Here is a 27,960-nt window from a genome sequence, read left to right as displayed (position 1 = left end):
TCGTGAATGTATACAGTAGAATCCCCAGTGAAAGTAATTTTGGCAAATGGATGCATAGCCAAAGGCCCTCTCTACCGTAAGAAGTATAAAAAGCGAGCGTCCATGGCGTGTCCATCACTTCTTTCTTGCTTCTTGATCACACACATACGCATATCATGAAGCACATTATCGTAAGTAAAATAAAAAAATGTAATTTTTCAGGTTTCTTATTACAGTTTACATTTCAGGTAGCATCACTGATATTAGCAGTCGCTTGCACAGTCCAAGGAGGCGAGGCTGATAAACGAAAAAATGGAAAACGAGGTATCATCAGTTCATTTGGTAGTGGAGGATCTGAAAAAACTGTAGGTGCCAGTATTTCCGTTGGAGGTCAACAGTCTGGAGGAAGCTACGGAGATATTTCACAATCTGGAGGACAACAATTTGGAGGAAATAGTCTTTCTCTCGGAGGAGGTCAACAGTTGAGTGGAGGCAGTGCTCTTTCCTTCAGTGGAGGTCATCAATTGGGGGGAGGCAGTCTTACATTTGGAAGTGGCCAACAATCTGGCGGATATTCATCGCTTGGTGGACAGTCCGGTTACAGTCTCGGAGGAGGTCAATCAAGTGGGATTTCCTTGGGGGGACAGCAATTCGGAGGCCATAGCCTAGGTGGAGGTCAATCCAGCTCGTCTCAAGGAGGAGGTCTACAATTAAGTTACGGTCTTGGAGGTCAGTCAAGTGGAATTTCTTTCGGAGGACAGCAATCAGGAGGTTATAACCTAGGAGGAAGTCAATCTGGTGGAAGTTACGGAAGTAGTTTGTCTCTTGGAGGAGGACTTTCTTTGGGAGGACAACAATCCGGGGACTACAGCCTAGGTGGAAGTCAATCTGGTGGAAGTTACGAAAGTGGTTTGTCTCTTGGAGGAGGTCAATCCAGTGGACTTTCTTTGGGAGGACAACAGTCCGGAGGCTACAGCCTAGGTGGTGGTCAATCCGGTGGAAGTTATGGAAGTAGCTTATCTCTAGGAGGTCAATCAAGTGGAATATCTTTGGGAGGACAACAGTCTGGAGGCTACAGCCTGGGAGGAGGTCAATCCGGTGGAAGTTATGGCAGTAGTTTGTCTTTGGGAGGTCAACAGTCTGGTTACGGTCTTGGAGGAGGCCAGTCCAGTGGCATTTCTTTTGGAGGACAACAATCTGGAGGCTACAGCCTAGGTGGAAGTCAGTCTGGTGGAAGTTATGGAAGTAGCTTATCGCTTGGAGGAGGTCAATCAAGTGGACTTTCTTTGGGAGGACAACAGTCCGGAGGCTACAGCCTAGGTGGAGGTCAATCCGGTGGAAGTTATGGAAGCAGCTTGTCTCTAGGAGGCCAATCAAGCGGAATTTCTTTAGGAGGTCAACAATCCGGAGGTTATAGCCTGGGTGGAGGTCAAACTGGTGGAAGTTATGGAAGTAGCTCGTCTCAAGGAGGAGGTCTGCAATTAAGTTATGGTCTTGGAGGAGGTCAATCAAGTGGACTTTCATTGGGAGGACAACAATCCGGAGGCTACAGCCTAGGAGGCGGACAATCCGGCGGAAGTTACAGAAGCGGCTTGTCTCTTGGAGGAGGTCAACAATCCGGTTTTAATTTTGGAGGTCAATCATCGTCGGGAGGAATAGGAATTGGAGGAGGATCAAGTGGAATTGGACGAGGCGCCACTGTCAGCACTGTTAGCCAAAGAGTACCAGTTCCTGTCCCACAACCATACCCAGTTACAGTAACACGCCCAGTACCAGTTCCAGTACCACACCCTGTCGAAGTACCAGTACCCCGCCCAGTCAAAGTTCCCGTCCCAGTACCAAAACCTGTCGTTGTGCCAAGACCAGTACCAGTCACAGTAACCCGTCGTGTACCAGTACCAGTACAAGTACCAGTTAAAGTACCAGTACCACAACCCGTTGGTGTACCAGTTCCTCAACCTTACCCAGTTACCGTACCCCAACCTGTACCTGTTCGAGTACCCCAAACTATCGTAGTACCAGTACCACAACCCATTTCAGTGGGAGGAGGTAGCGGTGGTTCCAGTTTTGGATCGGGATCTTCGGGTTTTGGAAGCGGAAATTCCGGTTACGGCTCAATTAGTCTTGGAGGTGGATCAAGCTTTGGACAAAGTTCCGGAGGTTATGGAAGTGGTTCTGGACAAGGGTCTCTAACCCTACATCCCATTTCAAGTGGACAATCTGGATTATCAACCGGAAGTATTGGAGGAAATCAGGGATTTTCGGGTGGTTACGGGGAACAAACTATTGACTTATCCGGATATGGAGGTTCGTCATCACTAAGTTCTGGAGGCAATCAAGGAATTTCCTCTGGAGGAGGATACAAGTACTAGAATGACATCATTTCCTTCATTTTTTCATTATCATCCCACGTACACATGAGCTGTGATAACTCATTTAATTTTTGTTGAAACTGCATTTTTTACTTCTTAATGCAATAAAGATTTTTTATAAAAAAGCGTTTAATTTGTCGTATAACATTAACAAAGGAAATAAAAGAGAACACCGATAATTACTTATTTATTGAAAAATACTCTATCTACGTAATATCACACAAAAGGCACACATTAGAAAGCTATTTTGGTCTAGTTGAATTAAAGCAATTCAAAAAAATATCACACATTTTACTTTTATCACCACACTTGACATTTATTAGTATTTGGGTTCATTCTACTCCCGACAGGACATTGAAACGCTTGAGCAAATTCCTTGGAATTTTGTAACGAACCTATAACTCTTATCTTATTAGGAGAATGTTCGTCATATTCAATCTGACTTTCCAAATCATCGGGAGAAATCGTCTCACACCAAATCTAAAAACGCGAATAAAAAATATTTCAAAACTTAACCACAAACCTACACTTCCAAAAGCTATAAAAAATAACTGATTATCCGTAAAATTCTCAAAGCCTGGAAGCTTAGGCTCGTGTCCGTTTCGATCGACATATTTACGATAAGCCCAATAAGCGTGCCTAAGTCCCCCGTTATCGGCAATGTTTTCACCTAAAGTTTTCTTCCCTTGGACCTAAAATCATAACTCAAAAAACGACCCCTTTCTAATACAACTAATTACATGTCCCTCAACACCCGCAAGTGTAAAATTATCGTACTGCTTGACGAAACATTCAATTTTTGCTTCGAACGTGTCGATGGTTTCGTGTGTCCACCACTCCTTGTAATTCCCAAATTTGTCGTGTTTTCTCCCTATATTAAAAAATCAAAATCGTGACTGAATTATTAAATCGAAGCACTCAAAGTAAAAGTGGGCACTTGTTCTTTCACCCGTTGTTCTCTTTATTACCTTCATTGTCAAAACCGTGAGTCAATTCATGACCTAAAATCGATCCCATAGCACCATAATTTAAAACTCTGAAACAATAAAAGTTGTTCCTAAATCAAACATATTTGTATTCAACTCACTCTAACCCGAGATGGTATATCGGAAATGCCAAAATTGCCATTGGAAGATCTAGAATTAAATTAAGCGTGATTTTTTAGTGTGGTAACTTACTGATAGCATTATTTGTAAAAGAATTGAACGCGTTGACACTTAGAGGGTCAGTACTCCAATTCCGTTCATTAATTTTCCTGAAATCTTCCAATTTACTCGGAACATAAAGCTTGATAAAGCTCATCATGTTGTCCAAATACGTATTATTAGCCAGCGTGATCTAAAATAAACTTATTTGGCCCCAAAAATAAACATTTTGGAACAACTATTACGCCTTGATAGTAAATTTCAAGGGCCCCTTTGTCTAACAACCAGTCCGGATATCCGATAAAACTGATCATTTCTTTGCTTTTTTCCAAAGTGGCGGTTCGCGTTTTTTGATCCATCCAACTTATAGTTTTAACATGTTCCATAAACGCACTTTTAATGTCGTACAACATTTGCTCAACCTGCAATAGAGAATTAAAAAAATCACAATGAGGGGACCATGCCTTAGGCTTCGTTTTGTTGGAAAAGGTTCGATCTGCAAGGCCGTAACTAACCGCCATCCCCATAAAGCTGTTAACTAAAGCGCTACAGTCCAAGGACCTGCTCCCAAATTAATTAATCAAAAATAGTCAAGTCGATATCGGGCTAATTTTACCGCGATCTTAAGACAGCGGTGCCAGTGTAAAACGGAGCCGTCTGCTTAACAATGTATTCGACAATTTCTGACGAAGTATTGATTATCATTGCGAAAACTGTCACCCACCACATGTATAATTCAAGATAAATGTCCGAACTCGTCAGGACGTATGACAGTATCCGTGGTAGGTAGTCCACGTCGTTTTGACTAAGGAGGAAGAAATCGTTGTCGAAATCAATCGTGACGTTAGTGCCAGTGAACAAGAACCCGAGGTATTTTTCCAAAATTTGGGGATAATCCTTTTTGATATCACTCCGTAAAATTTCATTGATTCTCGTTTGAAAGTCCTTAACAATCTGCGATTGCAAGTCGTTTGACTCCGAGGAAAAATTTGCAACTAGAGAATCAATCTCAAACGTCATGTTCAATAACACATCACTCGCTTGTTCAAGAACGTCCTCCTTGAGTTCTTTTGACGTCACGTTTCTATACAATGTGGACAAAACAAATTTGATTATATTTCCGTTGGTTATCCTTCGGAGATCGTCAATATCAGGCGCACTTTCGGACTTTTCCCCACCAGTTTTTTTAAAAGGACTGAAATAATCCCAAATAAATAGGAATCAAATCAAGGACACTAACCTAGGTAAGGGGCACCGGAGGCCAGGCACCCCGATATACATCGCATTCTCAGACTGGTTGAGCATATTTGAGTCAACCACAAAACCGATCAAAACATCCATAGCAAAAGTTTTCTTTATCACAGCGTCGGATTTTAACCAATCGAAGTGAAATTCGGCGATCTCATCATCACTTTTAGTCAAGAAACTTGGGACTGGAGGCAGGTCCACCTCTTTCAAGTATTTGAAAACTACAGATAAGCCCAAATCATCGAGTGCGTCTATAAAACATTGATATATTTTTTTAATTAATTGAGTCGTGAAACCTTCATCCATGCAAGACTTGTAGAAATTTCTAGCTTGCGTTACGGGCGAAGGTTCATCGTTGGTTTCCTCCGAAGTTAAAAACTCCTCAGTTGATAATAATATTTGTTCGCTAATTGTTGCAAAGGTTGAAAATGTGGGAAACCACCCATGGTTTGGGTGTTCCTTCGACCAGCGCCCGCAAGTGTATTGGTAGAAATCATCGCAAGGATTCGTGCTGGAATCTAGTGAAAGCTTCAGATTTGCTGCAGATTTGAGACACTCCTCTGAGGTACAAATCCTGCTTAAGTATGTTTTGTCATAGTCTGAAATGTTGGTGTAATGACGGGACGACTTTACGCAAAATCGATGGGTCTAATTTTAAAAATCTAAACGTTTAACATTGATCTTGTTCCCAGTATGTGTATCAAATATGCAGAAACAATAACAGGTGATATTGATTGGTGACGTATAATCATACCATAATTAAGATTCTTTTAAAATTAGAACCATCAACTTGAACTCGACTTACACTGTACTGTCAAGATTATGATTACGATTAGAAGAAGGATAATTACAGCAATGAGTACCGCTGACAATATTTTGAAAAACTTGGGCTTCTTTAAACTGAAACATTTTCAAGAAAAAATCAGTAACTCGTGAACCGCATTTGGTGTCAAAGAGACTACATAAAAATTAATTGTTCAAGAAGTTTATTTCTTCCTCTACATACAAATGGTGGTTTTAATAAGTAACTTCTGAGTTCCAAATAAGTTTATATCTTATCTTGTTCTCGGCATTATTCAAACTTTTTGCGGAATTTTACGTGTTGTGTCAATAATAACGCAACATGCTATGTACGCTGATCACGCGTTTAATTTTCCCTTTTCATCACGACACGAAATAGTTCAACGTCTTTTGCCACACTTGACTACTTACAATTTGGACCTAGAGTTAACTTCCACTAAATAATCATTGGCGGGCCTTGGCACTGAAGGATATCCTAGACGAGAAATGATTTATTTTGGTTCGTACACGCATTGGGCCGAGAAGACACAACTCACTTGTGATAGCAAAAGGTTTGCCGTTGTCGTCCGGCTGATAAGCATAGTTATCCATGTCTGTTGTCCACAAAACTACTAAGGGTGGTTTTAGCTGACGCAAAGTGTGTCATGTTGCGCGCGAGAACTTTACCGGTAAACTACTCGCACAGTTACTGTACCACTAATAAAACAAATCGATGGCTTCTGAATATCGATTCAAGATATGTTTTAAACAATATAAATTATTCATACACTAATTGCTTCCTTTTGCATTGCGCGTACGTATGTGAGTGACAATAATAATGGTTTTAATTGCTAATATGTGCTTGATTACCATGGATGTACTTTAAAAGCCCATTAAAGAGCTAAACCTTATCGCCACGAGCAAATAAAGGTGTCGGTTTGTTGCAAAACACAAGAAACACGGTTCAAATGCAAATATTTATTATCGAAAATTTTTGTACATTATTCTAGGTATAAAATAAGTTATGTACAATGAAATAAATAGCGATGGTTCAATGGTACCCATGTCCGAAAGCCAGTGGCGCTGGATAATAACTCTTCAAGATGGGCTGCGGGGCCAAAAATGTCTGGAATTACAAATAAATGGAATTATCCTTATTACTAAATCAATAACAAACCAAAAAAAGATAAAACCACATGTGGTTAAAGTAAAATACAAACAATTTGTGTCATATGTATTGATTGGAATTTTTTTCTCACTAAGTGCTCCCAGAGCAAACAATTTTATTCATTACAGTCAATTCACCTCTAAATAATTAATTTCAATCAGATTGGTTTATTGAAGATGGCAATTTTACCTAACCCGGAAGTAAAAATATTGAATAAACTGGAATTTTACTATGGAAATGGATGAAATTTTCTAGATAAGCGTACTGTAAACGCAATCTAGCGTGACAAGACTTCCACAATGCAGAGACATTCAATATTCACAATCGGTAGTTTCAGACAGAAACGATCATCATCAATAAACTGTGTCAAAGCCTCGGTCAAAGCTTGATTCCTACAAAAAGTTCCCAATAATGGCTTTAGTTGTTATCAGTTCTAATTTCTGATAAACGATTGTATTAATAGATGATCCAATTTTTGCTTTCTATAGTTTTTTCTCTTTTTATATATATAAAAAATATATAAATATATAAATATATATAAATATAAATATATAAATATATATATATATATATATATTTTAATCATTCAAAAGATTTTCTCGAAACAAGCCAGAAAATCGTCGTTTTGGGTATATATCTGCCAATATCCAAAAAAACTGTAGTCTGCTATTTTTCAACAACAAACCCACTTATAACAAGAAGTTCTGCCAAAACATGCCAGAAAAACGTAATTGTTTTTTTCTTTTTCAACCAATTTTAAACAGTTTGTTTCATTCTTGAAAAACAAACTCAGTAAAATCAAGAAATGTTACCAAAATAAGGCAGAAAATCATTTGCTTCAAGAGATTTTGTCCAAATAAACCAAAAAAATCGTTGTTTTAGTTCTATTTCAACCAATTTTTTAAGCAGTTTAGCTTTTGTTGTAAAAGAAATTAGCAAAATTAAAAAAAAAATCCAAACAAAAAAATCGTTTTCAGTAAGAACTCTAATGTAAAAATAACGTAAAGAAAAGAAAATACGAGTATAAAACATAAGAGTATATTTTGCGTTTGGTATATAATTAATTAGTTACGTTTATTTATATTTAGTTCTACGACATTAAAATACCGTTCAATTAAAAGGTTAAATTAACGTTAAACAGTGCCATAAAAACAATTTAAGTTTTTTTGAAACGTTAATTATACGTTTAAAACAAACGTTTGTAAATACGATTATTAATAACGTTAAAGTTCTTTTACATTTTTAACGTAAATACAACTTTAGTCCGAGGAATTTTGACTAAACCAGGTAGCAATCATGGTTTTAGATTTATTTTAACAAATTAGTTCAAGGGTTTTTGCCGACAAAAACACGAAAATCATTCCTTAAGTTATATTTTAGCCAGTTCAGTTTGTTTTTTAATTTTAACGACTTACTCACATAATTCAAGAAATTTTACTGAAATAAAGTCCATAACTCTTAGTTTTATATGTATTTTTGAAAAAGAAACTCACTTATTTAATAAAATTTTAGCCAAATAAACCACAGATTTAGGTCTCTTCTAGTCAATTTTGAGCAGTTTAGCTTGAGTTTGCATAAAAAAAGCTCACTCCATAAAAAAATTTGCCGGACAAAGCCACAAACTCACTAATTTAAGTTTTTATTAAACATTTTTGAATAGGTGGATTTATACTTAAAAAACTTACTAAATATATTTTTTTTGATAAAACAAACATTAAAATTTTTCTTTTTTGGGTATCTTTTGAGCAATATCTAGCAGTTTAGCTTGTTTAAAACTTACTTAATTCAAGAGACAAAATGTTAAAACAATCTAGAAAACCGACGTTTTAGATCCCTTTCAAACAATTTTGAGCAGTTTAGCTTATTTTTGAGCCAGAAACGCACTTATACTTTTGATAAAACCTCTTGAAAATCATCTTTAGGTCTAAAGTAGCCAATTTAGTTAGTTTTAATTTTAATTACGAATATAAGAAAGGGTAAAAAAATTTAGAAATAAATCACATGCATGGAGAAAAGTACAAAGTATTTAATAGCAAACGCTGATTTCTATGCGACTATTACTTTTTGAGTTACACGTTTGCCAAACTCACACTATACATAAAAAATAGTTGAAATTTACTATAGACTTTTTTTTAATTAAATTCGCAATTATTTTTTTATTTACCTTTACTATTGGTGCGGAATGTGTGATGGCAACAGTGGCGTAGCTCGTGGCCGGGGCTACGGTTTTAATAACGGGGGCCACTGGTGCTATGGCCTTTACAACAGGGGCGTGAAAAACAGGAGGTGGTGCTATGATGGGAGTTTTAATGATTGGGGCTGGGAAAATTGGGGGTGCAGCTACGATGGGGCCAAAACCATGAAAGTCATACCCGGGGGCTGCGCAGACTGTTGTTAACACAAAACTTAAAAAAATCTATTCACGTTTAGTAAAAACTGTATTTTTTGACTTACCAGTTTATACATTTTTGTGGTTTAGATAATGCCAACTGAACGCATTCTTCCTAGGTTTGCTTTTATATAAAAGATCTGATTTGGTATTGTCTAGTAGGGATGATTGGCTAATGCACCTTGGCGTAATTTAACGTAAGACATGTGCTATAAAATACCATAAGAATTCCGATTGATGGAGTACCACAAGTTGTGCAATGGGACGAGAGAATGTAATTTTGCGGGGTTTAGATCGGAAGTTAATCATTAATAAAGAAAATTTTTAAACAAAATCGAAATAAATCATTGATTTTGTCAAAAATCACGATTTTTAGACTGATTTCGCAAATTAGAAATCCAAGCCAGTTTCCTAAAACAGTAGCGTTGGAGAAATTATTTTATTCAGTCAAAAGTGTTATATAATTAAAAAAAATCCGATTTCATTTTGTGCAAGTGTTGGAGAAAAATTTATGGCTGAAGGCTAGGAAGAAGGTGCATGGACGATAGTGTTGTGACTGGAATAATTTCCTTTCACCTTAGTAAATCTGATCGCGATTTTTTGTCGACGGTCACAATCTAGATCATTTAGTAACGATAGGTGTATGCAACTGCACTATTTCCCAAGCATTCTTTACGACCGGTCGTCCCTTAAAGGCCTAATTGATTGCTTGTTTTTTAATTAACGTTATTTATGTTATGTGCGTATTTAGAATTGACGGATTTCTCAAAGGAAAATGAAAATATTGATTTGTGTGACGTTAACAAGGATTCTAGAGGATCTAATTTATGACCTCTGCCTAAAACTTCGATGCAGTATTTCTATTTTTACTTGAAAGAAAATTAGCAGCAAAATTAGGCTGAAAGCTTTCTTATACTATTTATATTCTATTTGCTTTCGTTTGCAAGAATGGTAATATCGCTCTGAAATTTTAACGTCATATCTTGGACAAACAAGTTGATCGATGATTATTCCATTCTGTTTCTAGATAAATTTGATGAGTTTTAAAGACACAAAAGTACACGTGCAAAACTGTAGACAAACAAAATTAAAATATAAAATTTATTGCACTCAACTATACAATAGCAAATTAAATTTACAACACTATAAATCTTGAAAAGTCACCCGCATTAAACAACAAAATTATAAAAAATGTTTCTAGGATTTTTTATTGCAGTCATCACTGCTAAATTAAGTTTTTAACGAACAAAACCAGTTTTTATTTTTATCGTTATTAAAATTAAAGAGCAGAGTCCCAATCAAGACTATTTTGCTCAAAATTAAAACAAAATAGTAGTTCATTCACACTTTAACAAAATCATTTGGTGAACTGGTTGAGTGAAAAATTTTTGACGCCACTTTTCAAATTCGCAACATAGTCAAGGTTGCCTAACTTACCGGCATGTAACGTCAAGCAACTAAAAAAATTAGAATAGGTTTTAAGTAATTAATTACGAATTGATTTGATGAGTTTTATCAATTAAGAGTGATTTGTCAAAATGGCAACAATAGGTGCGGAAGTTGGCCAAAAAATGCGAGTAAGTGAATACTTTCCAATTGTTAGGTTTTTCTAGGTTAAGTTTTGCAATTTGTAATGAAAAACCACAATTTCTTTTGATTCCAGTCCGCAATCAAAGCCAAACTTTTAGAATTGAACTGTTACGTAGGTGAGTAATTGGTGGTTAAAAAATAATTGATTTGTGCCACTCCAAACACCTGTTTTTAGATGATGAACTTCCAGACTATGTTATGGTAATGGTGGCAAATAAGCGGACAAAATCGCAGATGAAAGACGATTTGCAACTGTTTCTTTCCAACAAAACTGCAACTTTTGTCGATTGGCTTCATATCGTATTGAAAAAACTGAAAGAAGTAACAGTTACAAACCCAGGTGAGTATTGTCCTTAAACAGTTTTATTTTTGATTGTGTTGCTTCCAGATGTGTACAAGAAACCGCCAAAACGAAAGTCTGACGAATTACCAAACGTTAACGTTAAAAAAGAGAAGAAGGAAAAGAAGTCTGGGAAAAAAGAAACGAAAACTGAACCAGAACAATCAACAGAATCTGTCTTCAAATCACTGACTGACGATTTACCCATAAGTGCAAACAGACTCTCCGAGCAACGAAAAATCATAATAATGAAAGAAAACAAATCTAACAACAGCCGGAAAGTAATGCAAGACAACTTCGATATACCCCTACTTTCAGAAGTCAATATGTCCACAGAAGAAGAACTCGAAGACTTGGAAAACAAGATAAAAAGCGTGAAGAGCAGGCTGGGTCTGCTGGTCGAGAGCGATGAAGAAGAAGATTGTATTAAACTTAAACCTGAGCCAGGTTGCTATCTACTCACTATTTTTTTTAAAACTTAACTTTGTCGATTTTAGACGAGTTATTGCCCACAGAAAATGAAAATAAAGGAGAGAGTAAAGTTGAATCAACAACCACTGCCGCCCCACAACCACCCAAAAGGACTGAACATTCTAGGATTACATTTAATGAGGAACATGAAACTAGACGAAAATCTATCCTGGATAGATTAGGGAAGAGGCGTTCCGGTGATAACGAGGAAGCCGCTTCGTCAAAAAGAAACCGGATTGATTTGTCGGATTTTCGCAAAGAGGATAGTTCAAAAACTAGAAGTGATAGAAGAGAAAAACGGTTTAGAAGAGATGACAAATCAAAAGAGGGTGTTTTGAGCCGAGTTGGGGTGATGTCAAAAGTATCGGTTCCTGTAAAAGCCCCGGAAGAACCAGAAGAACCCTTTAAAAATCGGGAAGTTCCAAGTGTGGTTAAAATTAAACCAAGGGTTATTCCGCCTGACGCACCTCAAGCTAATAAAAATTTGCTTTTGAAAGCTGTAGCCGAAGCCCAGAAGAGCATAGCACAGGCACCAAAGGTTGGAAATAATTTAAAGGTACATTAATTATAGGAAAAAATTGCTTTCAAAAATGCAGTAGATTATAAGAGTTTGGAAAAATTGTTCTAAATAAAAATTAGAAAGCACAAAATTTTACACAAAAATTTTCTTTCGACTTCTTTTGATACAATTAAAATTAAAATGAACACTAAATAATTATTTATAAATCTTTAATTCAGGTGTGTTAACAGCCCTATAATGTTGTTTTTCTGTATTTAAAGTTTCATTTTTCCTGCATAAATAATTCCAATAATAATTACTCAAATTCTAACCAAAAAATTATAATATCATCAACTAATAAATCCAAAACTAAGAAATAATTTTATTTATCACTAACTGATGTGTTGTGTGGTAATGTGCGTTAAAATTGCAAATGATTGAAGTCAAGAAATTAATAAATTTAATTCATGCAATTTTACAGCCTGATGCTTTGTATACGAAAAAATACAAAGAAAAACGTAAGGATGAGCCGTCATCTGGCAAAAAATTGCCAGAAGTTGAGAAAAATAAAATAAAAAAATTCCTCGCCGTATCTGATGATGATAGCAAGAGGGACGAAACGGAAGAATACATCCCGACTCCGATTAAAAGAGTGCAGGAATCCACTACTAAATACATCCCTACTAGTAAAACAAACGATTCAGATGACAGTTCCGTTGAAAATGGTAAAGTTAAGCAACAATTCATAGTCACTTTGGATGGTATTGAAAGAACCAAATACAAAGATTTGGCTAACGAAGAGCCAAAACCTTCAGTCAAGTCGCGACTTGACAAAAAGAAATCACCCTCCCCTATTATTTTCGACAAAGTTGAGAACACAATCAAGGGGAAACCAAATATTCCCGACAAACTACCCCTAATTCATGCCTCGCCCGCTGTCAAAAATAAAGAAAGGTGTAAATATTGGCCGTCCTGTCGACAGGGTGATAAATGTGAATTTGTCCACCCTACTACCACATGTGAAAAATTCCCACATTGTAAGTTCGGTGATAAGTGTTTATTTTTGCATCCAACTTGCAAATTTGGAAGTTCTTGTACCAGAAGAGGCTGTGTTTATAGTCACGCAGCCAAAGGAACAGGTAAGAAATAAAAAAAATTGGTGGAAATTGGAAATAAATTTGGTTTTTTAGGCCCAAGTCCTGTAAAGTTGGCGGGACCTGTGCAAACTTGTAAATTTTTCCCCAACTGTACAAACGTCAATTGTGCTTTCTACCACCCTAAACCTTGTAAATTTGGAAAATATTGCAAAAATCAAGCGGATTGTACCTTCTCTCACACTTTTGTTCCTAACAAGAGTAGTCTCACTTGGAGATCAAAGTAGTAGCTTACAGTTAGTTATACCATGCTCAGGTAAATTTGTGAAAATTAAGTTGGCCACGTTGATGTCGCAGACGACTTTGATCACAAATTTAATTAAGGGCACGGTATAAACTCAACTTGTTTCAATATTACACAAGTCACACTTTTTCTGTCATGCGATTATGTAACAGGATTGTAATAGGTAGAGGATAAAATATTTAAAAATGTACTGTCTGAATAAATAATTGAACGAGTTTATTTATCACTTTCTTTCGGTGTTCGTCCCAACAATCTTTTTTTTAAGGTTTCAAGTTGGGCCTCATTGCCATTATTATGAGCGGCTGTTCTGGCTTCATTATGCACCTTTTCAGCCTCTAGCGATTTCTGAATTAAAACTTCACGCTTGAAAGTTACAGAGCGGCTGAAATTTATAATTTTGATTACAAGAAATTGAAAACTGTCTATTACGTAATCGCCAAATATTGGAGGCCAACACCGATCAACGAAAAAAAAATACAAATCATCACAATTGTGCTATTAGGGAGCTTTGAAATGCCGTCAACTCCATAATATGAGCTATTTTCGTAATATTTGTCTTTGGATTTGTTCCTGTTTACCCAAAACAAAGGATCATTGTATGGGCTGTAAATGGGGAAATTAAAATTATGAATTTCGTGTCACTTGGCGTACTTTCGAATAGGTCGTTCATAATGAGCTTCATTATAGTAGTCTCTAGAGTTTGTATGATTTTCAGGACTTGCCAACCCCAGATCATAATTTCTTCTACTTTCGCGCTTACCTAAGACTTTATACGCCTCATTAATTTGCTGAAATCTGGCATGGGATTGTTTACTTTTGTTAACATCAGGGTGGTACTACCAAACAAAAATTACTTGCAGTTTCGTTAAAAACCAACTCACCTCTTTTGATAATTTAATAAAGGCGCTTCGGATTTCCTTATCGGTGCAGTTTCTGGCCAAATTTAGCACGTCGTAATGTGTCTGATAAAATCTTCAATTAAAAATTAGCAAAATAAATGTGTTACATAACCTCACATATCAATAAACGTATTTTATTTGAAAATAAGGAAATGACCCACCTGCAAGAGCCGTGTATTGTGATTGATTTTTGGGTTAGTTTTGATATATCACTGCAAATTTTGCACAACATTGTTGAAAATTTAATTTTTTACATTATTGTTGTGATTGAAATGTTTTGACGTCTGATTGTGATGTAATCACATCACAACCAAGGTCACACACAGAGAACAGATCATTGACAAAATCATTGGCGCAGGATAATGAGAAATTTGGATTTAGTGAAAATATTGCATCTTGAATCTTCTTAACTAAAAAGAGAATTTTATCCATAGCAAGAATTTTAACTGACCGATTCTTAACGGAGACAAAAACGTTTTGAAAAAAGTGTGACTAATTATGACTTTCTCCTGCCTTAGTTTGTCTTATTTTTCATCAAACCGCTTCTTTCCCGAGAGTAATCCAAAGTAGTATAAAGGCCCCTTCAGCACACATCACTTTTTAAGGTAAAACACCCCGATTCAGAAATATACGTTACTGAAGATTCAGAAGACAATAAAATTTTGGAAGCATTTTCAGAATAGTTTTAGAGTTTTGTTTTTTTTTTTTGTTTAGAATTTTCAATTTTTATGTCTTTTTTAGATCTTTTATGTTATAAATACAATTTTGAAAGTTAAATTTTGTTTTTGATAACATATATTTTCATGTCACTGAATGTGGTTAAGTATTTTTGTGTTTGCAATTTTAATTTTATATTGCAAGGTTAATAAAAAATCAAAACTAATGAGGATTTTTTTTTAAAAACCCGCATTTTCGGGAATTCTTCGAATTGGGGGAATTTGGGGGAAAAGTTGCCGTAACCATCTGGCAACCCTTGATAAAGTCGCTGTTTGTCAACTTGAATACCAACGTTGTCAGAGGCTGTTCACGTGTGCAGTGAACAACAGAATTTTATCACAAGTTTTTCGAATAAGACAAAAAAGCAAGGTATGTTCCTTTTTTGTTAATGTTTTTAGGTAAATGTGTTTTGTCTTTCCAATAGATGGTCAGATTAAAACGGTGCTCTGAGATGAGTGTGTTGAAAAATATCACTATCAGTGTCGAAGGCTTGCCAGAGACAGAAGTGTGGGTCGCACTAATGAAGACGGCCGTTGCATTTAATTCTTTAAATCCGTTTCACGACGGATTATATTACAAGGACGAAATTGCGATCAAGGACATCCATAGAAACCAGTTAAGCCTTCAACTAAGCAGAGGCAGAAATGTATTGTTAAAATTCGGTTCTCCAGGAACAATGGAGGAATTTTGCAAAAATATTAAGTAAGAAAAATTTCTCCACTATTTAATTTATAACAGTTATAAGGTGTCTAACAAACCACAAGAAAAAATTATTTATTAAATAAAATAGGTGTAAATTTAAAGTAGCATTATAGTATTAAAAATTACATCTTGCGTTTGTTATAACCCACACAATACAATACAAACTGTTTTTTTTTGCAGCTATATGGCCCCGTGTCCTTCTCCAGTGTCGTCACCCTCACCATCTTCACCAAAAAGCACGCCCTCTCTATCTCCACCATCAAGCTCATCATGAGCAAATAATAGATTGTGGCGGCAAAATAAATATTTTAAAAAAGTTTGTTGGAATTTTATTATTATAGAAGAATCACAATAACAAACGTTTCGCTGAAATGACCTAATAGAAAAATTGAGCAAAAAGGCGAATTTCAATTTTTAACAAAGGTACTTTGAAAAACGGGCTAGATTTAATATGTGTTGAACAAGCCCATATAGTTTTGCTTTTTTAAACATACCTTCGAAAACAAAGTTAAAATGCTTAAAAAACAAAGTGTTCTGAAGGGGCCTTTAAATAGTTTTATTAAAAAATACTTTTCAGTTTACCCTCGAAAATCTGGTGGTTTTCACGATTTTTTTTGCTTTTCTGTTAACTTTTGAAAATCGGAGTGTTTTACCTTAAAAGTACTGTGTGCTGAAGGGGCTTTTATACTACTATCCAATAATAATTATTAATTTACTTAAAAGACATGGTTACATTTTTTGTTAATATTTTTGCTGTTTTTTTAAATGGCTCTTTAACATACCGATTCAAACTTTTAAGAATAAAAAAAACTTTTTTAAAGTTATTTACAGTGTAGTTTTGCAGGCTCAATGTTAGTAAAATTAGCCTATAATGACTTGACCTGACCTGACCTGACCTGACCTGACCTGACTTAACTGCGGTAAATAGAACGAAATAGTGTGTAATGTTGGTTGCATAACACCCACTTTCATTATCAATGATATCAATATCCAAATTTATTCAAAAAATCTGTTTTCTGATGAAACATAATACCTTATTTTAACACTGAAGTTAATATTTGTGATGACTGATGAGAAAAAAAGATTTGTTATTCGATATCTACGTAGCTGGAAATTATTAATAAGGAAAATCCAATTATTATTCTCAGAACAATTTTTTTAAATATTTGAGGGAAGGTCGCACAAAAACAACTGTATATTTCTAGAGTATCATGTTTATTTTTATTAATATTAATTTACAGGAAGTTTAAATAAAACAGCACTGGATCTGTTTGTATTTTCGTGCGCTGGTTTAGTTTAAGTATTTACAATGTGTTTCCGCCTTTGCTACTTTTGAAATTTTCCATGAAAATATATTTAGTGCGTTATTTTCGAAATTAAATATCTTCAGAAAGGTTAAATGTTGATAAAAACTCCATAATTACTCTTACTAGAATTTCTAAATTCGTTTAAATTTGCATAACCATTCGATTACTCGCAAATTATTAACATTTTATATAACTTGAACACACTGTTACGTAGACAGAATTGATATTTCTTGCATAATAAGAAACGAGACATCAAACGTCAATATTTTTTTATAATAGATAAGAAATAAAGGTGTTATTGACCCCATGAGTATTAAATTAATAAAGAGATACCTGGGCGTTTATTGACTTCACCCACAAAAAACTCCTTGATCTGTATTACAAGAGAGGATCTGAGGAGAATAAAAGACGTTGTATTTGTTTAAAAACTTTTATAATACATCAATGAGCAACTCCATGTAAACATAAAAATTTAAACAGACATTGCACTTTTCCAAATGAATAAAACCTAAACCACGTATTCCAAAACGAATACATCAAGAGGAACAATTATCCACACTAGTTAGATAATTAATTGTCTTAAAATCTATTTTTGAAATTTCCAAGTAGAGGGAATGTGTCTAAAAGTTGTTCCACAAGCACAAACACCAAGCAAATTGTGCGCCTTCAGGAAACCAAGTCCGCCTTGTGGCACGATTATTTCACAATTCTTTGCGTGTAAACAGTGACGGCGGCATGGGGTGTCTCCGGCGTAAACACGACTTCTCCATTAACTTTGTAGTCTTCGTAATTGAGAGAGTAAATGCATTCAAATCCCAGCTTCTTCAGAGCCCTTGCTGTGAAGTGACTCGTGCAATCGGCGGTCATTATACCGCAGCCCAGTTCTCGGGCAAGGTCTCTGCAAAAACCAACAAAATGTAATGTTTCGCGGAAAATTTAATTTGCGGTTTCGAAACAAAGCTCCCGAATTCCAGTTTAAGGTCAGGTCATGGTGAGAACCCCCCCAGCAATCATCCCCAGTCACAAACAGAAATGAAATCGAGGCTAACAAAGCGACTCTAACAAGACCGGAAAATTGTGTAGAGGCGAATTCGCGTGCGGAAAATTCATTTTCAAGAAAGCGCGACCTTAACCTTCGATTAATGCGGACCTTGACCCTTTTCTCACCTCGTCCTATTCATCAGATCCTTTGCGATCCCTCGTCCTCGTAGAGAGCTATCCACAGAGAGGATTTTCACAACCATGGCTTTATCCACGTCCGGGAAATGCGAGAAAATGTCCGACTGGACTGCGACATGGTCGAGGAGCCTCAAAATCGACTCGAACTTTTTGTCCTCACAGTTCGCTTCTTCGATCTCCTCCAGATAGCCCCGAGTCAGGATGCCGTTGAGGCAAACCCCGATTATCTTCCCGTTGGAAACCGCCTTGAGATTAAGTCCACTGTCTAAATCCTTGATGGAATACGACTCCAGCTCCGGACAGGTTTCCTTCCCGTCCAGAAGCCCAATACTGTGGTTCAGGGGCTCATCTCGGATGAAAAAACACCGCAAGAACCGCAAGACTTCGTCCGCGTCCCCCGCTGTGATCACTTCGATGCTGAAGGGCTCGGCTGGGGGGCTGCAGGGGGTGGAAGGTGTCGAGGGGGTGGAGACTGAATCGACGGACTAGAAGAAAAATATGAATTATTGCACCGGAGCCTTGAAAGCTCTCCATGGAAACAGAAGCTCCCAAGAAGCTTTCAGGAATATGTTTTAACATTGTGGAAACATAAAATCAATACCGAATCTTTTTGCTCTTTAATTAAAATGCAAGCTCGATTTTAGAGTGCTTGCAAGTAATTTTCAAGTAACGCTGCCACAAACAGGTATTGTTCGCTTTAATTAAAATTCGAGGAAATGTACACAGAGACACCTTTGTCAGGGATTTAAATTACTCGCTCTCGGGGATAATAAATTCAATTAGTGGAAACACAACCACAAGAGATAAAGTTTTGTTTTTAAAAGTTGAGCAAGGTCGACAAATCATCACTAAAACTTTACTTGTTGCATTGATTCACAACCTTGGCGGTTTCTGACAAGAGTGGACATGACCGCACATTTTAATTAGTGGGGTAATTGGAGCTTTATTGCAATAAACAACACAAAAAGTGTAATTATAAACGTATCAATCAATTATCTGCAAAAGCATTGATTTTCAGATTAAATAAATAATTGCCCAGTATTCTTAAGTCAGTGAAAAAATAAAACGCTGCAATTTACAATTCACGCAGAGTAGCTGCTCTGATTTTAATGCTTCATAAATCAATAGCTTTGCAACAATTTATGTAAATACATTGTAACTTCTGATTTGTAAATATTTTGCCGCGCAGCTCGTTTCAGTTTTCCTCGCATCTCGGAAATTGAAATGTTTATTGTTTACACATTGTTGACTCGTGAGTGCACTCAACGCAAAATTAAATTAGCCGAAAATTTTGAAAACAATATCAACCCAAAAATTTTATCAAATAAGTGTCCTTACAGTAACAGTGAAATAACGTAATCTTTTATACAGGGAGTATTATAAATAATAATAATAATAATAATAATAATAATAATAATAATAATAATAATAATAATAAAAATTTCGAAAAGATAACATACTGAAACGTTGACGAAAACGGACAAATTAAACAATTTAAAACAACAATGAAAATTGTTGCTATGAATACAATCTCATTATTAAACACTGACCAGTTCGTTTGAGCAAAAGAAAGGAGCAAAATAATGGAAATAATAAATAAGAATTTTGCAAAATGTTATATAGAAAGGTTGTTGTACAAGATGAGTTTTCTTACGTGGTAAAAATAACACACGCATTTCTGATACTCCCGGTATATTTTGTACAAACAATAATCTCTCGTCGAAAATATTTACGAGTAACACTTACCTGTGTAGTAAATTATTACAAAAGCAATTTTATGTAGGTATGTGTGTGGAGTGGTTATGTGGGTGTTTTTTTTATTTAAATAAGAGAGAAAAATATTCTGACAACGAAACAATATCAAGAACTTGTTGAAAGTAAATATTTGAAATACAAAACTGAATCTTTTACGTTATGCATATTCATTAGCACCGTCGTGTTAATTTAATGTATCTATTGGCAAAACACTTCTATAATTCCCCAAACTCATTTATTTCATTGTATTGAATGCTGTTATCTAAAAAACAATCCAATTTACGATTATGTAATAAATTCTCCGATTAATGGGGGAAAAATTCCGATCGCTGAACAGCACCTCTGGAACGAATGCAGACTCTCAAGCTCATCTAATGTTGTTTACGGTTTAATGACATTGATGTTTGCACGTTTTAAATTATTCATCTGACGCATTAGTATAAAAACAAAATGATCAATTCGAGCTCGTCACCGTATTTTTTGAACACATTGGAAGTTTTCGCCGAAAGCTGCCAATATCAACAAATTAATTAAACCACTATTACTCCAGTCTTGATTTCATGAATGAAAAATGAATCATTCCGCGTTGTCACCAATTTAAAAAAATCGCGAGGAAAACAAATATAGGACGAGTTTAATGTTTGTTCGTCCTTCACACAAGTGTTGTAGGTCGTAAAATCAAGTTTAGGCAAACTTAACAAAATTTATATTTACCACAAAATCGGTGAATTTGAGCTTTTCGAACTTCTCGGTGAGGATGAAACTAGGCTGCATTTGAACCGCCATTTCGATTAATTGTTGCAAACACACAAGCACTGAATCCTTACAACCGCACGAAAATACTCGGATTGAAACTGGCAAAGTTTCAGCGACTTCTGCTTTTACATCGCAAGCACTTTTATATTATATCCCCGAACCCTACAAGTTGAAAATCAGCTGCGAGTACGCACGCTCGAGACGCTCGGTATTTTTTGTATTTTCACGTGGAGATTTTCTCATTTATTATAATGAGATGCGAGGCGATTAAGACCGATTGAAGGAAAACAGACAAATGCAATTATTTGCTCGCCGGCCTGACGACATGTGTTTGATTGAGTTATTAACAGGTTTTGGCAGCGATTTTTATGCAGATTCTTGGCTAATGTCTTGCATGTGTGAAGTTCCAGCCAAATTTTAAACATTACATTAATTCAATTCGTCAATCGTAACAAACTTTTTAGCGAAACGCTCCCAACTTTTTCGTACTTTCGGTCTGTTAATCTAATTATTGATCAATTAGCATAACAATAATCGCACACTATTCCAAATTATCCACAATCATTCTGTCTGCATTCTGGCCTTGGTTCAGATCACCACAGCTGTAAGCAAGGTTGTAATGTAATGAGTAACGAGCGTTCAACTTAACCTGTCTCTTACGGTTCACAAGTTGCGCCCAAAAACAAAATTTTGAAAAAAAAACAAAAAAGTTGTTATGTAAATAGTCCTCAAAGCGTGAATTCGACTTTTTGCGAGTCCTCTAAGTGCAAGGACATGAATTTACAAAATGTAAACTAAATTCTGGATTTTTTTAGAAGAAATCTAGAAAAACCTTTCACTTCGGTCCATTTTAAATGATTCAAGTTTTTTCTTTGGACCGGGTCCATAAATTATTTGCGCCAAAAACAATTATTTCTAAAGTGGATCAGTTGATGACCGTTACAAAAATCAATTTGCGTCATCAAGACAATAAAACGGCCAGTTTGTAAATCCCAGTTGTAATTTTCTGAAAATAAGATAACACGGCCATTACCTCGCTCAACAGTTAGTTCTGCAGAAATTGAAATGCGAGTACCTGACAGTGAACTTGAAGACTTAATGAGAGTAAGGAAGGACGAAGCAATTATTATAATATTTTAAATTATTATTACATAAAGTCGCAAGTTATGTCAGGTTCTGTCACGGAGTAATTACATCAAATTGCTTAAATACGGGAAGTAATTTTTTGTTATTCAAATTAATGGCATTAATTTGGCCATCACACCTGAAATGCACATTCGATGCAAATTTTATTCCCATTTTTAATAAGTCTCGTCTCTGGTCTACAAATTTCAGCCTTGATAATACAGCACGTGCTGGCTATATTAATAAATTGTCCAAAAATTCAAATTGCTCTCAAAACGTGATTTTGCCGGAAGAGATATTTATTACGAGTTTTAGTGACAATTTATCCTTGATCTCTTGGCTCGCCATGACAATCACAGACTTTTTTCAAAGGTGAAGGTAATAATTGCGGTTTGAGTTATCTTCTCATTTTCTGGTAAACAAAAGCGCTTTTCTTGAATGTTGGTGGTCTTGAAATGTAGAAAATAAATCATGTCTTAGACATTTTTCAGTTCGAAAAAGGTGTGTTGGAGAGAGGCGTGCGAGCAACGTCACCAATGCGAACTTTATCTTTTTAATCTAATTGTTGGAAATTCTTGCGCCTTGCGATTACTAATTAACATCTCGGGCGAAAAAATTGTTTTGCTGAAAACCACTCAAGTGTTTCATGAACTTGTGGAAACAGCCAGTCAGCGTTTGCGTAACGTAAATTTTCTGGTCTTCGGACCTTCGAAATTTAATGATATCCAAGAACTGGGTGATAAATGTGAAAACCACCCGTTTCTTGGTGCTCATTAGTGGCGGAATTACGGGCAAGTCGTTAGAGTGGCATGTGGACTTTTTCAATGTAACGGAAAGTTACTTTCCGAGCCTTTAGTTAGTCCAACAAAACGATTTTTCCGTTGCCAGTGCTTTTGACAGGAAAGTTTGCACACCGGCAGTTTGCCAACACAGCGATTTGCGTATTTCCTACACGATTTTACTTAGAAACATTGAGACTTGTGGTCATTGTCCGAAGACCTAACTACGCGTATTAGCGTAAACACGGTGGGATTTTCTTAATATATTTCACTTGACCTGACTTCCATTTCCTTGAGTGCGATTGAAACGTAACACCTGTACAAATAATTTACTTGTAATTTTCTTGTCCAGATTGTAAAACGTTAACTTTGCACTTTTATTTTTTATTACCGAGTTTTACAGAAACAATAGGTAATGAAATGACCATATTTAATGACTCACACAGGCTCAAATTGTTTCTTTGAGTGATTTTGTGGAGGCTGTTTCATCCTCAGTGCGATTTATCTCTTTACAAGAAAAACCTTGATTGCAGTCCACAGAAATGGCAAAGAGACGAGAAAAATAATGAGTAGGCATAAGCATTTATCTTCTTCTAACAAAAGGAGTGAAAGGAATGCTTTGTACTTTATTGATTACCTTGTTCCACTTAGCTTATTAAAATTGTTTGTTCAAATTTATGACCCGTCCTATGACACTTCTAAAGCAATTCAGCGCTCTTTCCGCACGTTCTGGATAATTGCAAAGCTTTGTCGATACCACCCCTAGCACTAGAAAATTGCAAGCTCACTTCAAGTTGCACAATCGATGGAAATTATTTTGTGATAAGGTTAAAGGCGCTTATCCCAACTTCCGTTACCAATAATAATAAATCGCACTTAGCATTGATCTATTAAATCGTAATTAACGTTATCCATGCACTCATTCGTCAGGCTGTAATAAAGCACATTTCGTCCTAAAGCTCCGGATTAATTAACATTTGACGAGCGGAACCGACAAGTAAAGCTCACACAGTACGATATTAAGTTTCAGGATGTCGGAACCAAATGAAAACGTCTGAAGACATCCCGACTTCATGTGTCTGATGCGTTGTGCAAAAATTTTCAATTAAAAGGAATAATATGTTGCAGGAATTGGAGTCATTTATGCATCATTTCTAAAACTAATTAGAAAATTTCATTGTAAACATACTTGGATTCTAATAAACGCCAAATAAACAACTTATTTTGCATAAATATGTTTCGGGACAGAGCCGGACCCCAAATTTGATGAGCTCTGACCGCTGTTATTGCAGTTCCAAGAAACATGAGATTTACGTCAAATAATTAAAAAAGTCTTATGTAATTAAGCGATCAAGACAATAATTTAGTGCCTCAGCTTTATTTCTAATTAACTTTCCTCTAATCTCGCAGTTGTAAAACCACAATTATTAATAATTTGATTATTTTGATGGTCTTTGACCTTTGATTCTTTAATTTTATTATTAAGATTGTTTGAATAAACTCCAGAAATATATGCTTCCTAAGCTATGTTGCGTTTTTTGACCTGAAATAGATCACAAAAATTCAGTTGTAGTGTAAATAGTAGTGTGACACAACTATTTAAATCAACGAAAAAAAACTATAAAAAAAATTAATTTGTCCATGGAAAAGTTTATTTCAGGCAATGATTTCAATATGCATTCTTCTCTTTAAAAGTGTAACTGATATCAAAAACCACAAATTTGCATTTATTATTTTAATAAAAATGTCAGATTGAATGTGAAACCAGAGATAAAACTAATGTGGGTGATAAAGGATGACTGAATTAGCAAAAGAATTTGGATACTTTCTTGTATTATAAAATTTATCACTGGCACAACTTCTCTACAACGTGAGGTTTGACAAATTGTCGCAAGTTATTCTAGAAAAAAATCTAAATTGAAAAAAAGGTTTTGTAGATGTCTCTTAATGTCCCTCTTAATAAAAATTTGTTTTTATAATAGAAAAACAGTTTAGGAGTAAAAAGATACGGTAAAATATGACATTGATTATTACTATAAAAAATAAAAAAGAAGAAATAAGGCAAAATTATGATTTTTTTAAATTAAGAAAGTATACGTAAAAAATGTGCTACTAACTGAAACACTCTTTCCTGATCATTAATTGATAGTACTAAAAAATATTACTTAAAATACCTATTAAATAATTTGAACGGAAATAAATAAAGTTTGGACTTCTTAGCACAAAAATGACCCAAATAAGCGCAAAGATAAGCTTAAAATTTAAACAAAATATGCCTAAGAAACGCTCGAAAACTGAAAATATGCCAAACAATATGCTCATTTTTTTTTCAAAAAAACTCCATGAAAACAAATAACTATAGAACATCAACTACTTAAAAAAAATCAAGAATACACTTTTTCGAAGTTCTATTTACTAGTTTAGAGTTAGTTATTAAAACTTTTTTTTAATGGCACCTTACTGCGGCATTTTTTTGGTGAAAGATAATACTTTAAAATTGACTTCTAATTCAATAATATTGCTTTCAAACCACTGATTTTTTTAAATAAAATTATTAAAGTTAGATTCCGAGCTCATTACTAAGATTTTCCGAACTTGGCTAAATTTCATTCGTCAAATTTTTCGCCACGACGCTTCAAAATGACGATTTTTTTTGTAAATACCTCTTAGTATTATAAAAACTTGTAAAATTATCTAAATTAGCATAAAAATAGTACAAGAAACACCAAATCAACAAATAAGCATGAAAAAAATTGGTTTATTTTCAACAGAAAAGCTTAATTTGTCTATATCGACAAAAAATGTACGCTGCTGTTATTAAACAACGGATTTGCAAAATACTAGGACCGAACTCTAGTAATAAGTTTTATGTAAAACTAAGATTTGCTAAGTAAAAAATTGCTGGATTTTTATAAATCACTTATCATTATTTGTTTAATAGCCTAAATATTGGAAATGATGGACATGGAGTAAAAATAAAGTTTTAAGTAAAAAAGTATGCGATTTTATTTTTTCCGAGACCAGGTGTTATTTAGGAAGACGGGAAATAGGACCTGTATAATTTTGTTGTTCGTGAGATTTATTTCAAAAATAATTGGGTTTAGATTTTATAAAAACTGGTAGAACTGTTTTATTCCTAATACCCACTTATCGAACCATTTGACTAAAAATTCAAAGTGCATGGAGTTAGCTTGACTTTCTGATTGACGTGAGAGAACTGCAGAAATCTAAGTGTTGAAATGTACTTGACACGTCATGGCAGTGACACTGACGATCCCTCAACGATCAGTAATTTAATCCAGGGAAAAGCACATATGGTTTCACAGTCTGTAATATTTCTATGAATGCGGCCCTGCTCTATTTAAATGCGTTGAGTGAAACGCGAGTGTTCTGACCCTATCCAGCATTGAAATGCGTATCACACTGCTCATTCTCATGAAACACAAAACGGACATTAAAACTAAAGGTGTGTAATTGCACCCGCAGTGACAATATTTTGCCACTTTGTTCTTAAAACCAATAAGTTATAGCTGCGAGATTTCAGAGATAAAGCGACTAACATGTCTCGTTTATTCGTAAAAACAACAATCACTTTGATGTAATTTGTTATTTAAAACTTGCGCATGTTATAATTTTCTATGCAAAAGACTAGAAAGGGAATTATGTCACTTTGTTGCGGAGATTGGAATCGAACTATTGAAATAGAGAATGCCAGCAGCGTTTCCCACAGGATACTACGCGGTATTTGGAATGCCATCCGGGATCTTGCTAAATTGTATGCTCTCATGACCTAGCGTACACGTATTTTATTACATCCAGTACAGCAGATGGCTAAATTGGATGAATATTATAATTTATGACCGCGTTTGGGTCACAACAAGGCGCAAAAATTAACAATCTCCGCCCCTCGTAAATTAACGAGTAACCTAATTATTTGTGAAGATTTGGCCGACTTATGTAACACTTTTATCACCAAAAAATCCTAAAGCAACTTGTTGATCCCCTGAAATCCCTTATTCAACATTCATATCTAAGTTGGAGCGCTCATTTTCTTACAAAAATTTCCTGTTTATTGAACGTCGGCTTCGAGACAAAATTAAATTTTAAATTCCACCCAAATCCCTCTCGCAAACCGAGCTAAATTGATTTCGTTTTGGCTGCGAATTTTTGAAAAAACTTTCGCGAGGTTAGAGATTAGATTACGTATTATTCTAAACCAAGATCGAGGCCAACACCGGAAACCTATCAGTTGCTTCGATATCACACTTATTGATTGAAACCTTCATTACTTACGATTTAAATTTATAACGAGCTGAGCGATTATCATACAAAAGGTGACACCTTGAGAGTCTTTGCTTAGACCGGAATATAACGCGCGAGTCCAGAAATAAGTTCTATTACGATTGGAATTTAAATTTTAAAAAATGTGCACGTTCAGCGCTGATAGTTAATAATTTATCAAAATTGTCGTTTGCTTCCGACTGTAATTGTCGCGGGCTTATCTGGCATTACGATAATTTGGTGTAGTAAAAATACAGCAATTCTTACCATATTTGTTGCAAAACCGTCACAATTTGTTGAAATGAATGCACGAAATGACAGAAAGACGAAAATGTTTTAAAGTATTTATCTTATCACTCAAGCACTGTGTCGTGTTATCACCGACAGAAGCAACAATTTGAACTGTATTTGTTTATTTACGACATATGGGGTTACAATACGAATTTAAAATGATCCCATTGTGCAGCATCCTGTTATATAAAGGGACGTGCCTATTAAATTCATTTTTGTTGTTGTTTTCCTACAGCTCAAGTACTTTGCTAAATATAAATTCATAACACTTGAGGCGAAATTTGGTTTATTTCAAACCTGGAGGCCGTTCAGTATTTTCGTCAAGTGCTTCGATTTTTCACTCTGGGATTCGAACATCCGGAGCACCACTTGAACAGTCCGGGCTCCGGAGCTTTGTTTTCCCCGGAGATATATAATTCGACTGAGGAAGCTATGAACACTTGGTTACTGTCTCTCTTCCCTTTACGGTCCGTTTATATGGTGAACCCCTATTTATCCACATTACTGTTGCGCATACTCGATACCCCTAATTGTTTATAAATTATTAAACAGGATTTTACGGGATACGATCAATTTTTCGGGTGGAGGCGGGAGCAAAACCCGCGAGACACGTGGAGGAACTTTATTTGCTATTTATTTTGTTGGAGAAAGTAGAGGAAAATCCAGATTTTTTACTTTCAAACTAGTTTTTTTTATGTGAAATTGCAAAAACCCAACCATTATTTTGAGCTAAAACAGGCTACCTGTTGCAGTTATTAAGAGAAAACAATTAAAAATAATTATAGTTGGT

At 35.3% G+C, this 27,960-nt stretch overlaps 6 protein-coding genes and 1 non-coding gene across 11 annotated transcripts; 3 read left to right on the top strand and 4 right to left on the bottom strand.

The window, feature by feature from the left end:
* The first annotated feature begins 41 nt into the window (after window positions 1–41).
* LOC100141964 (loricrin) lies at window positions 42–2,530 on the top strand. The gene is made up of 2 exons (XM_015978847.2): window positions 42–170; window positions 228–2,530. The coding sequence occupies exons 1-2, from the start codon at window positions 156–158 to the stop codon at window positions 2,349–2,351; spliced, it is 2,139 nt and encodes a 712-aa protein (XP_015834333.2). The 5' UTR covers window positions 42–155; the 3' UTR covers window positions 2,352–2,530.
* Window positions 2,522–6,346, bottom strand: LOC664541 (neprilysin). 2 transcript variants are annotated; one of them, XM_015979318.2, is made up of 14 exons: window positions 6,082–6,342; window positions 5,957–6,020; window positions 5,550–5,644; window positions 5,041–5,343; window positions 4,737–4,995; window positions 4,113–4,691; window positions 3,961–4,057; window positions 3,742–3,918; window positions 3,530–3,689; window positions 3,439–3,487; window positions 3,320–3,387; window positions 3,092–3,222; window positions 2,879–3,043; window positions 2,522–2,831 (listed from the first exon to the last, which is right to left on the bottom strand). In XM_015979318.2, the coding sequence occupies exons 1-14, from the start codon at window positions 6,134–6,136 to the stop codon at window positions 2,652–2,654; spliced, it is 2,382 nt and encodes a 793-aa protein (XP_015834804.2). In that variant the 5' UTR covers window positions 6,137–6,342; the 3' UTR covers window positions 2,522–2,651. The 2 variants fall into 2 exon arrangements, with proteins under 2 accessions (XP_015834804.2, XP_064214905.1); XM_064358835.1 differs by lacking the exons at window positions 2,522–2,831; window positions 2,879–3,043 and having other exon boundaries at window positions 3,109–3,247; window positions 6,082–6,346.
* A 141-nt stretch (window positions 6,347–6,487) lies between these two features.
* Window positions 6,488–9,369, bottom strand: LOC107397802 (cuticle protein 16.5-like). Its single transcript, XM_015979324.2, has 3 exons — window positions 9,147–9,369; window positions 8,857–9,108; window positions 6,488–6,650 (listed from the first exon to the last, which is right to left on the bottom strand). Exons 1-3 carry the CDS (start codon window positions 9,156–9,158, stop codon window positions 6,576–6,578), a joined length of 339 nt encoding a protein of 112 aa, XP_015834810.1. The 5' UTR covers window positions 9,159–9,369; the 3' UTR covers window positions 6,488–6,575.
* Window positions 9,370–10,493: 1,124 nt separating this feature from the next.
* Window positions 10,494–13,594, top strand: Nab2 (Nuclear polyadenosine RNA-binding 2). Of its 2 annotated transcripts, none has more exons than XM_970537.4 (7): window positions 10,494–10,658; window positions 10,745–10,787; window positions 10,847–11,011; window positions 11,060–11,458; window positions 11,509–12,020; window positions 12,463–13,120; window positions 13,172–13,594. In XM_970537.4, exons 1-7 carry the CDS (start codon window positions 10,620–10,622, stop codon window positions 13,360–13,362), a joined length of 2,007 nt encoding a protein of 668 aa, XP_975630.1. In that variant the 5' UTR covers window positions 10,494–10,619; the 3' UTR covers window positions 13,363–13,594. The 2 variants fall into 2 exon arrangements, with proteins under 2 accessions (XP_975630.1, XP_008192303.1); XM_008194081.3 differs by having other exon boundaries at window positions 11,509–12,038.
* Window positions 13,579–14,614, bottom strand: LOC103312707 (dnaJ-like protein 60). Its single transcript, XM_008194082.3, has 5 exons — window positions 14,440–14,614; window positions 14,261–14,351; window positions 14,031–14,215; window positions 13,809–13,982; window positions 13,579–13,761 (listed from the first exon to the last, which is right to left on the bottom strand). The coding sequence occupies exons 1-5, from the start codon at window positions 14,508–14,510 to the stop codon at window positions 13,596–13,598; spliced, it is 687 nt and encodes a 228-aa protein (XP_008192304.2). The 5' UTR covers window positions 14,511–14,614; the 3' UTR covers window positions 13,579–13,595.
* Window positions 14,615–14,868: 254 nt separating this feature from the next.
* On the top strand, window positions 14,869–15,984 carry LOC103312705 (uncharacterized). Its single transcript, XR_010335390.1, has 4 exons — window positions 14,869–14,883; window positions 15,140–15,364; window positions 15,420–15,697; window positions 15,878–15,984. It is a non-coding gene; the product is annotated as an uncharacterized LOC103312705 (transcript).
* A 1,431-nt stretch (window positions 15,985–17,415) lies between these two features.
* Window positions 17,416–27,593, bottom strand: Dat (dopamine N acetyltransferase). 3 transcript variants are annotated; one of them, XM_008193777.3, is made up of 3 exons: window positions 27,468–27,593; window positions 18,172–18,668; window positions 17,416–17,902 (listed from the first exon to the last, which is right to left on the bottom strand). In XM_008193777.3, the coding sequence occupies exons 1-3, from the start codon at window positions 27,525–27,527 to the stop codon at window positions 17,701–17,703; spliced, it is 759 nt and encodes a 252-aa protein (XP_008191999.1). In that variant the 5' UTR covers window positions 27,528–27,593; the 3' UTR covers window positions 17,416–17,700.
* Between the last annotated feature and the right edge of the window lie 367 nt (window positions 27,594–27,960).

The sequence above is a fragment of the Tribolium castaneum genome, chromosome 9 (genome assembly GCF_031307605.1).
Source record: "Tribolium castaneum strain GA2 chromosome 9, icTriCast1.1, whole genome shotgun sequence".
NCBI lineage: Eukaryota > Metazoa > Arthropoda > Insecta > Coleoptera > Tenebrionidae > Tribolium > Tribolium castaneum.
Note: the sequence above shows the minus strand (reverse complement) of the source record. Positions and strands in the feature narration are given on the sequence as shown.